This window comes from Chenopodium quinoa, unplaced genomic scaffold (genome assembly GCF_001683475.1).
Source record: "Chenopodium quinoa cultivar QQ74 unplaced genomic scaffold, ASM168347v1, whole genome shotgun sequence".
Lineage (NCBI taxonomy): Eukaryota > Viridiplantae > Streptophyta > Magnoliopsida > Caryophyllales > Amaranthaceae > Chenopodium > Chenopodium quinoa.
Genome location: NW_018745566.1, coordinates 917,175 through 928,710, shown reverse-complemented (window position 1 = coordinate 928,710; position 11,536 = coordinate 917,175). Strand labels below are relative to the sequence as shown.

General features: G+C 42.2%; 1 protein-coding gene across 1 annotated transcript; it reads left to right on the top strand.

The window, feature by feature from the left end:
- Positions 1 to 229: 229 nt before the first annotated feature.
- LOC110716216 (L-type lectin-domain containing receptor kinase IV.1-like) lies at positions 230 to 1,324 on the top strand. The gene has a single exon (XM_021894835.1). It carries the CDS (start codon positions 230 to 232, stop codon positions 1,322 to 1,324), a length of 1,095 nt encoding a protein of 364 aa, XP_021750527.1.
- Positions 1,325 to 11,536: the final 10,212 nt, after the last annotated feature.

Here is an 11,536-nt window from a genome sequence, read left to right as displayed (position 1 = left end):
TTTTTTCTGCAGAAATCGAGTAAGTGCATTTAATTTTCTTTCACTTCCTTCAAAAAAAAAAAAAAAAAAAAAATGCCATTTTCTCTACACATTTTACACAGTAGTATACCACTCTTCCCGTGCACTCTACTTGAACAACTCACCAAACCCTAGATTCCTCCTTTTTTTTCCTCACCTCTCAAAATACCCAAATCATAAATCACAAGTTACCCACTTCTACAAATCAATAATGGCGATGATTTTCAGTTTAAGGTACTCTTTGATCTTGTATTTTGCTATGTTTTTCTGTTTTATGGATGATGTGTTAGTTCAGTCGAGTTCTACTTCATTTGGGTTCAAAAATTTTGGAAATAATTCAAAGTTTTTGGACTCTGAAATCGGGTTTTATGGTGAAGCAAAGGTTGATGAAAATGGGTCTTTTGTTGAATTGACTGAATCTCATTCATTCAGTTCGGGTCGGGTCATGTACCGAAAACCCATTAAGTTGATGGGTAGAAATGGGAGTAGGAAGGCTTCATTTGGGACTTATTTTACATTTTCTCTCTCCTCTGAAGATGGAGATGGGATTTTGTTTGTAATGCTTCCAAAAGGGTATTCTTCTGGTGGGTATAATGGGAAACTTTTTGGGTTGTCGAATGAATTGATTGAGAAGAAGAATAGAGCATTTTTCGCTGTTGAATTTGATACGAAATTTGATGCTGAATTCGGAGATTTGAGCAATAATCATGTTGGAATTGATGTTGGTAGTTTGGTATCAGTAAAAGTAACAAATGGGTCGGATTTGAAATTGAAATTGAGTAGTGGGAAGAAGCTGCAATGTTGGATCGATTACGAAGCGAGTTCAAAACGAATCGAGGTTCGAATGAGTAAAGAGGGTGAAGAAAGATCTGTTTCTCCATTGTTATCTTGTCCTGTTGATTTGTCAGAAATGTTCAAGGGTGAGGAGGTTTTCTTTGGGTTAAGCTCATCAAATGCAAATTCCAGTCAAGTATGCAGGTTATATTCATGGAGCTTCAAGTTAAGACCTGTTCCTTATTGGATGCATTCGTATCCATTAGATCCTAAACCCATTGCGAAAGATGCAGAGGCGGTCGTGATGATTCGACAAAAGAGTGACTGTAAGCTGAAGGTTCTTACAGCTCTGATTCTTGGCACTGTGTGTGGAGCTTTAGGAGCTTACATTGTGATGTTTGTATGGAGTGTTTTTGTTTCGAAGAAGCCGGTTGCTCCTGAAGAGTATATGATTAAACCTGTGATGTATGACTATGACAAAGTTCATGTACTTGCAGTTGATAAATCTGATGATGGTATGAACTCTAAGTAGGCATAGATTTTCGATTTTTTTTGGTATTTTTGGGGTTGATGTAAATGTAATCTTATCTCTTCTTTTGGGTGCTTAGTGTGGTTTGGGTTGTATTTTAGCCTGTTTTTCATTATTCTCTGATGTAATGTAGGTTTAGTTTGAACAATGTAGTGTTTTGATCTTGGTAGTTAAATGTGTAAGACTGATGTTTAGGCGTAAGCCTTTCTTTCTACTCTTTTGTTTAGGCTTAAGATTGTGCTCTGATTGCTTAAGGTGCTGCTGCTGTTAATTTAATGTTGGTCTGCTGTTGAATGTTTTCAGCATTGATTACATTGACTTGATATTAAGCTATTAAGCTAATATTGTTTCACAAAACAATCCTCAAATTTGATTATTAATATTTGTGATTGTGTATTAATGTATGTTGGTTTTTTTTTTGAAGAAACCGTTAGACGGGCAATATTATAAAGAAGATCAATTTCTGTCAAAGATATAAAGCTTTGGGAAAAATAGTTCAGCCATACATAAGAAGTTCCACTAGTGCAGAATCTAGCTACTAAAGGCGCCAAAGTATTACCCGATCTACGAACATGACTACAATTGAATGAAATAAAACCATCTTTTAACTTCCAAATATCCTCATAGAAAAGCATCAAGGTAGAGTATCCCGGATCCTTCCTGTTAATGGTATTCACCAGATTGGCCGCATCACACTCTAGCTCAATTCTCATGTGCCCCAACTGTCTTGCGAGCAGCATCCCCAACTTGAACTTCTATACATACCACCATGCTTTCACTCGTTTTACAGCTGCTGCAGTAATCCCCCTGCCTCATCTCTCAGCACCACACCCAACCCAATTATATTTCCTGGGCATCAGAATTTACCTTGATTGCGCCAGCAGGAGGAAGACGCCAATTCCCAGGGGCAGCAACGCCAATATGCCCAGCAGGCCTAAAAACTTTTGCCGCATACTCCTTATAATCATGTAGCATTTTAGTGAAATTAGCAGCCACAACAATCGGATCAGCCACAGGCTCATTATGCATCCTCTCATTTCTGCAGAACCAGGAAGCCCAACACACAGTACAAAATAGGCTCAATTCGTCTTGTTAAGGCTATTTGCATCCCACAAAAGTCTATCAGGAAAGGATGAAGTAGGGGCATCATTTACTGTCTTTTCTAATTCGAAATGTCCTTTACTGTAAAAGTAGGGGCATCAATATAAGTTGGTTCACATCCCTTCATTTACTGTCTCCTTCATATACGCTATCCAAAATGTTTCGATTTTAATCCTGCTGGTGAACTGGTGGTTTCATGGCTGCGAAGAATGCTGCGGGAAATGTTTTGCTGTATAAGTTGCATCATTATCAGCAACCATAATTAATCAGGCGTACAATAGCTATCCTTTTTTTTTTCTTCTCTCGAAGGAATAGATTCTCTCTGGTTTTGATATCAACAAAGGGAGCTAGCTAGCTAGTGAGATTTTGTAAGTTTAGTCTTTGAGAATTTTGAGTTGCTTTTTTTAGAACTTCCTTGGCGTATCAATTTTATCATGAGCTCAAACTACAAATTCATTCAATCAAATGTATTTCGAATATTTTTTAAGTTATTTCATTTCTATGTAATTGTTAGATCTTGCTAACGGGCATCCTAAGACTTTAAATAATTAATTAATATATGAAAAATGATAAATATAGCCTTAAAGGTTATGTATAAGAACTTAAAAGGAACTATTGTGGATAAATTAGTATTAATTACACCTATTTACGCGTGATTTTGGCATAAATTCCCAACTTAATTCTATTTTAGGAAGTATATCTAATGCTTATATATAGCCCTAAGGCTACATATATTATTACCCATAATATATAATCTAAAATTATTTTAGGGCCTGTGATGCAATTACCCTGTATAGGTATAAAATTCACTAAACCCTTGGATTCACCAACGCCTTGGACTTACAAGCCTATTTACTATTAGATGGTAAGGGAATAGTGTCTTGTAAATTAGCTACGACAAATCCAAATTCCGAATAATGGTTAGAGGCCATAAAAATCTGAAACAGACTCCATGTTTGAAAATCATGTTTGAAACTTGATTAATTTGCATGAAGGGCAAAGACTCCTCAATTGCAAATAAGTTTTCGGGGAGAAAACTAACAAATATGGAAATGTATATGCATACATAGCTAGATTGGTTGAAAAGGTTAGTGATCAGCCGGTCACCGGGGACGGCTGAATTTAGAATTAGGAGTGCCGACTGCTCCTTGTTGGATCACCCTTTGCGAACTTCTCTGAGTCTGACTGACTCTGTGTTTGTGCAGGACACCATGGCCAGAGTTAAACAAACAGCCAGGCAGCTGAACCTGGACTGCTCCTTTAGGGCGCATGTTAGTGAAATCTCTGATGTGTCGCCTAGCACCCCAAGTACCCCCAATGATTCTTTTTTGCATGAATCGGGGGAGGAGTTTGAGAGTGATGCCTCTGGCTCTATTCGACAGGCCCCCCGGCAGACGCTAGGTTCGACGGCTCAAACAATGAGTCCGAGCCAAGTACTTCTGGCAGATCCTCTAATGACTCTGAGGAAATGCGCTCTCGGCTGGAGGCAGCGAGAGAGTCCCTTTCTGTAGAAAAGGGCGAGGGCTGGGCCGAGCCGTCTGCTTCCCGCCAAGAGCAATTTGCTGCTTACTATCATCACGTTCCCGCGGGCTGGCGGAAAGCTATGGCTGACAAGGTGGAGAGTTTCAGAGCTGACCATGTCATGGGACATGGCTTTATTTTATGTGTACTGGATGCCGAAGACACCGTAGTCTGGCCAGAAGGGTCCAGCTACGGGGACGAATGCTTTGGTTGTTATGAGGCAGCCATTCAAGCCGGCCTTAGATTCCCCCTCCATTCGGCCGTGGAGAGAATTTTGGACGGATACCAGCTGGGTATCTGACAATTGGCCCCAAACTCTTGGGTAAATATTCTTGGCTTTGCTACCGCCTGTGAAATGCTGGAGGTGGATCCCAACTTTGAGGCGTTCTCCCATATGCATTATCTTAGCCGGACCCCTAAAGCAAGCGTGTCCGGATGGTACACTTTGTCTAGCCACAAAGGCTATATGATGACGATAGGAAAGGAGAACAAGTGGAAGGACTTGAGAAGCAAGTTCTACATTGTCTCTTCTCCTGACAAAGTGAAGAACAAAAAATAAAACTGGTGGACTCGGAACCCTCCTCTGCTATCAGGCGGATTTGAATTGCTGCCTGTACCTAGAAAAGCCAGGGAGGAGATCTTGGACAAGGGCCTCTATAAAGTGACCATCCGGCCCAATGAGGAGACTGGGGCGAAGGAGGTCATTCCCCAAAGTTACATTCCCCGATATGACTGGCTGTCTGATGAGGATTATCTAGCCGCCTGTGGTCTGAGTGTAGAGAGGCCGAGAGGTAGTCGGCCGACTGTGTTTAAATTTTTTAGTAAGACTTAACTGTTTTTGCCCACTTACTTAACCATTTGAATATTCTTATGCAAACAAAGAAATGGAGAAACTCTCGTCCACTAAGAAACCAGCCGCCTACTACTACTCCTTTTTGGGCAAGCGGAAGGGCGAGGAGCCACCAGCAGCTTAGGCGCCCAAGGTGAGCCTTTCTTCAATTTGGCTAAGTTTTGATTTATTTTTCCCGCCTGCTTCTTACTCATTTTGGTTTATATGTAGGGCGGTTCATCCAAACCTTCTCTATCTTCACAGCTGGACCCGAAGCTTCAGAAGCAAACAACCGGCGATGTGTCGACTCCTGGTAGACCCAGGAAACATGTGGCCCATAGGCCAGGAAGGACCTATCCTCCTAAGTCCCCATCCGGCCCTAAGAGTAGCCGGCCATAAAAGGAGAAGGAGGCGGTCGAAGGTATTACAAGCTTTAATCCTTTGCCTTACCTTTGTAGGGTCAAATTTAATCAGCAGTCGACTAGTACCTCTGAAATCAGCCGTTCTATAGGTTGAATTTACACCAAGTATTTACAAAGTGTTGATTGTGCAGATGCCCCTCAAAAGCCGGATCTTCAACAGCTAGCCAAGACTATGTTGAGAGCCATCTCCATTGAGGACAGGAAGTCGGTTAGAGGAGTCGGAACACTCAACCTTGATGCCATTCTCGCTCTTCTCGCTAAGGTATTTTAACTTGTAATTTTTTACTTTTTTCACACAACTCTTTGATCTGCCTGTATTAATGTTTTCTCCTTTTTGCCGAATGCAGTCTATGTTGCGAGTGCATGGACCTAGAAAACCAATCAGCGAGAAGACCAAAGAGGTAAAAGATGCAAATGGTCGCTCCGCCTCTTCCCTAGACACAACTATGTTTTAGATTGCTCAAAATGAATTATTGACCACTGACAAACTATATTCTCAGGCGACCGCCAATCTGCAGGTCAAGGCCGATTTGGACGCAGCGAAGAGGCGGGTCTTAGAGCTGGAGAAGGAGGTCAATGACCTCAAGGCTAAGCTTGAGCCCCTCAAAGGGGTGGACACAGAAGTAGCCGGCCTCCGCACTCGGGTGGAGAAACTCAAGGCCAGGCTGCAAAACCAGGAAGTCCAACTCGCTAAGAAGTATACTTCAAGAGCTGAGGAGGAGAAGGAGGCCCAAGTAAAACAGATGGTGGAGGATTGTGATGTCATCATGGAGATGACTTAGGGGGCTCTTTTCTCGGATGCCAGCTATGACGGCTGGAAGAATCAGTTTGCCGCCTCCTTGAAAGAATACAATGAAAAACTCTTGAGTCAAGCTCAAGAGGAAGAAGAGGAGGAGGATTCGTCTGATTCGACCGAGGGATCCTCCGCGGGGTCCGATCAGAAGGAGGAGCAGGATGGAAAAAAAGACCGGGAGCTGATCGGGGAGGATAAGGATGGGGCTGTCGATACCGAGAAGCCCCCCCTGAAGTTTAAGCCTTGTGTTTTTCTTGCGGCCTGATGGCCATGTACTACTTTCTCCAGCCTGCGTGCCGTGTGTTTCCTTGTATCTTTACCGACTAAGGAGTCGGGTTATTTGACAATTTTTGCCGGTTGTACCGATTAACTCTTTTTAGTCGGCCATGAGGTCGACTAAGTTTATTTATGAATCATCCGGCCATTTTGCAAGACGTCTTTGAATTTTTGTATTTCATAGATTTTGGCTAAGTATTTAACTTGCTTTTTCATATGAATTTTTTTTACTATATACCGGCTGTTTTTGCCCCTGAGCGGCTGTGCGCCTTGTTTTTAAAGGTAAATTGATTGACTTGGAAATTTTTAATACTTTAGAGAGTATGACTGATTTCCAAGTTAATCAATCACTATGGTGATTTCCCCAAACCAGGCGGATAGTCGGCCATTGCATAGGCGGGTAAGCGTTATATATTATCCGGCCATTGGCCTCATTATAGTTCTAAGACGAACTATGCTTAGCTGCTAAGTATTTTGTACTTAGCTTATTTTGTTATTTGTAAATTGGTCGTTTGTTATGTACCCGAGCAATAGCAGGCGTCAAACGGAATATACAACCAAGGTAGTGGCCGCTTGTTATATTACAGGCGATTGCTTATAGTCATCTTTGTTTCGTTAACCTAAGTGGGAATAGTGGCCGAATACCGGCTGGTGTTAATGAGACATGCAGTTTTGTTCGCACCGTTTAGGTTCCATTTTAGGTTGTTCAGGTCAAACGACTGTGAGTTAGCCCTTGTTAGGTTAATCGATCTTTGCCGCCGGATGCCTACTCATGTTAGAGCAGACGAATTTGGGTTTATTCAAGAAGTAGACGGCCTGTGGCTGCATCTAGTTGCTTTTAAAGTTTAGCTGCTAAGTTTTGGACTTAACTTATTTTTCAATTAGCTGCTAAGTATTGGACTTACCTTATATCATCAAATTTAGCCGTCTGTATTGTCCCTGAGCTATAGCAGGCGGTATCTGACCAAGATAGTAACTGGGTACTACTTGTATTAAAATAGTCGGCAGTTTCATTAACTTAGTCTCATTTGATCAATTCAAACGGCTACGAACTTATCTTTTTCTAGACAGTCGGTAAGGCAGTTTGTTTTAAGTTTATAGAGCAATGTGCCACCCAAATGGGAGATGCTCTCTGCAACGAATTCACTCAGATGGGCATCGCCGGATGCCTTCTCATATAGGAGCAGACGTACTTTTTAAAGATCATCCGGCCATTGGCCTCGTAAAGATCACCCGGCCATTGTCCTCATTAATAGGTGCTAAGTATTGAACCTAGCTTATATCTACTCGTGTGGAGCAGAAGATAGGGTTAAATAAGACCGTCTGCACATTGCGCAGACGGCATTGCCGTTGGGAGAATGCATAAAATAAAAAGTATTGAAAACAAATAGCAACCTTTTATTAACGTGCCTTTATTTACAAAAATTTTACAGGGCTCAGAAGAAGTATTTTTCAAGTTGTCTACGTTCTAAGTTTTGGCTAGCTGCCTGCCGGCTGGGGTTTCCAGGTGGTAGGTGCCGCTTCTTACTTCTTCATAGATCCGGTAAGGGCCTTCCCAATTAGGAGTCAGTTTTCCCTGCTCATTGGCCCTACCAGATGCCTCCATTTTCCGTAGCATAAAGTCCCCTACTTTCAAGGGCCGCTTGTGTACTCTTTTGTTATAGGCTCTCATCATTCTCAGACGGTAAATTTCATGACGCAAGGCAGCATTGCCCCTGTGTTTCGGGAGTGAGTCCAATGCTAGCGGAGTGACCTCTCCACCCAGAAACATGTTTTTCGAGTGGTTTTCGTTTTTGACGAAAAAAATTTAAATCCTTAAACCTTGATTAATTATGGCATGTTAAATGTAGATTAAATGTATGGTTGCATCAATAATCTAATGCAATAATAAACCCTATTAGGCATGTTTATGAAGTCATAATTGGTGCTTGATTTGGTGAGCTCAATTTTCACATAAACTTGAAATTTCAAAATTTTGCAAATCAATCGCTTCAAGTGTGAATGTTTATGGTGAATGTGTCATTTTGAAGTCTCCAGCCGGCCCTGCAAGTAGTCGTCCCCAAAAGGAGAGGAGGCGGCCAAAGGTATTACAAGCTTTAATCCTTTGCCTTACCCTTGTAAGGTCAAATTCAATTAGCAGTCGACCAATACATATGAAAGTAGCCGGTCTATAGGTTGAATTTACACCAAGTATTTACAAAGTGTTGATTGTGCAGTGAAAGGAATGGTGTCCTTCCAACAAGTGTATTATTCTGATAGAGGGTTCAGAATTATTAGAAAGCTAATTCTTCAGTGAGGTCAAGTGATCGGAATGCCTAGGTGGAGGCCGCTTCCGATCAGTAATATTAATGTACAATTAATATTACAGCTTAATCTTGAGTGAACCCTTTGGGTCGAACCCAATCGAACAACCGATCCGAGACGACGAATAAATCCGAAGGATTTGATGAGTCCTCAGAGTATAACGAACAAAAACGTCAGATATCGGGCTTAGAGCATTGAGACTGAGCATCGCAAATTCAACAAGGGACAAATTTCAGCTAGACCGTAGCCTCGCATTGGCATAGCCATGCGAGTGCTAGGCTGGCTCGAGCTAGCATGCACATCGCAATGCTAGCCGCAAGTTTAGCATGCATTGCGTGCTTGGCCAAGCGTACTAGCATGGCTGGCATTGCTGGCCGCAAGCATACTAGCAGCTAGTGCATGCTAGCGTGCTAGTGTGCTGGGCCATGCACCCAGCCGCAAGCCTACCAAGCATCGCAACATTCTTGGGCCTCGCACAACACAATACGCAGCATCGCAAGCCATGCGTGCGTGTGTGTGGCTGTGCGTGCTAGCAATGCCCGCAAGCATCGCAGGCATAATGCCTTGCGTGCTTGCTAGCATGCTAGGCCAAGCACCTTGCGCATCGCTAGCCAAGCACCCATCGCAAGGCTAGGCCTTGCTAGCATGCTAGACGCCTAGCCCATCGCTGCCACGCACTAAGCACCAGCATCGCATAGCAGCGTGCTAGGCTTGCTTGGCTATGCGTGGTGCTGGGCAGTGGCACGCACCAAGCAGCAGCACGCTATGCATGCTAGGCCTTGCATAGCAGCAACGCCGAGCAGCATCACGCACAGCATCCCAGCGATGCATGCGTTGGCTGGAGGAGTGGCTGCGCATGTGCGAGGGCAGGCTGGCTAGCAGCCCAGCCTTGGTGCTAGGCGCTAGCTGGATGCCTTGGCAGCAAAGGCATGCTGCCAGCCTGCCACGTGGCTTGGTTAGCCGGTCAAGGGGAGGGGACAAAGGGTTGGTGGTTAGCTTGGGGAGCAAGGTGACTTGGTCCCCTCTTTGGGTGGTCCTCACCTTCTCTCTTCCTCCTTATACCACTTGTAGCTTTTTAATTGAATTGCAATATTTTTTTTATTAAAATAAAATAGGGAAATTGCAAGTCTCCCACATTGATTGAGAATGGGAAATCAAGGTTCATTTCCCTATAAATACCCAAGTTTTGGGATTTGGGAAGAACACTTAAGTGGAACTAAAAAGACAACTCCTTAGAAAACTGAGAAAACCTTAAGTTCGTAATACTGTAGTTTTTTATTGGTCAAGTCCCGATTAACCTTCGGGATTAAGACCGTTCGGGTCCGGTTTGTGGGTACGAGCCGTTGGAGACCTTCGCATTTGCGGGGTTCGGGTTTTGAAGTAAGAGCTCGGGATCGAGCGAAGCACGCGCCAAGGGTATGAATGTTTATTCCTTTTCTCTCTTAATTGTTATTTAATATGTGATTGCATGCTTAGTTGCCTTAATTAATGGGCGGTTCTTGGGCGGGTTTCTCTTCCGCGTAGAGTCGGACTCTACGAAACCCAACAGCGGTATCGGAGCTGTGCTCATTTTAATTTTTGTAACTAATAATTAATTAAGGTGATTTAAAATGGATTTAAATTTCTAGTTGTGCTTTCTAATTGGATTAGAAGCTCGTTTTAATTAGTTTTAATCTCGTATTTTTTCTAATTTTGGCTGACGAACCCAGATTTCGACTCAAAAATAGTGATTTTTGGGTGGAATCGATGTTCTAAATAGTTTTTGATCCTTTAGGGTTGTCCAAAAGCCAAAATCCACCCAGAAACATGTTTTTCGAGGAGTTTTTCGTTTTTGACGTATTTCTTTAAATCTTTTAACCTTGATTAATCATTGCATGTTGAAGGTAGATTAAATGTATGGTTGCATCCCTAATCTGCTGCAATCATAAACCTCATTAAGCATGTTTATGAAGTCCTAATTGGTGCTTAATTTGGTGTGTTCATATATCACATAAACTTGAATTTTTCACATTGTTGTAAATAAATTGCTTCAAGTGTGAATGTTTATGGTGAACTTGTAATTTTGAAGTCCCTATTATTTCAAAGATCCAATCTTTAATTGTTATTTTGGTTGGAACTTTGAATGCTAAATTCCATGTTGAACTAATTTTTTGATTTAATCATTTTGAGTTGATTAAAGTTCTAAAAGTTCAAAGCTTGTTATTGAAATTAAATTAATCTTCATGTTGAAAGATGTAATTTTTCAATTTTACACAAGTTATTGTTGGAAATTTTTCATTAGATGAAAGGGTTTTATTTTCCAACCCCTTTAATTTTATCAAATCTCATTATTAATTTACATTTAATTAAATTAAATATGAGCTTAGCTCTTCAATATTTTAGCATCAAGATAGACCTAAATTTATTTAAAGAATAGTTCTTGAATAATTTAGGCTTGTGCACTATTAATTTTGAATTTGATTAAGTTGGACTTATTTTAATTTTCATTTTGTTCTAAATTGATTCTAAAATAAATTTAGAATTAATTTTATGTCACACATATATCGAGATTAGAATCCCGAAACAATAGCACGCAAATCGAGGTAAAATCACCCAAGCGCCACCAAGGCTAGCCGGGCTGCTCAAGCAGCCCACATGAGGCTGCCTAGGTGCGCATGGTGGTGCTCCCACCTCACCTTGGTGTTGCTGTGTGGTGGGCTGGGTATGTGCATTGAGTGCGTGCTGCTATGTGGTGCGTGGCTTGCTGGGCGTTGCTCGCAAGTGCTGCTGTGCAGCAAGGCAGCGAGCCACAGCAGGCCCAGCCACACACTGCTAGCACCAGCATGGATGTTGCGATGCTGCTAGTGCTAGTAGGCATAGCCTTGCTTGTTGGGTAGGCATGCTTGCGCCCAAGCATGCACAAGAGCAGCCTTGATGCCTAGCAAGCCTAGCCCCATGGTTAGGATGCTGACACTCGTTTTGATGGGCTG

Bases quoted from the DNA above. Each gene is read 5' to 3' on its own strand.
- LOC110716216 (XM_021894835.1), top strand. From the start codon at position 230: ATGGCGATGATTTTCAGTTTAAGGTACTCTTTGATCTTGTATTTTGCT.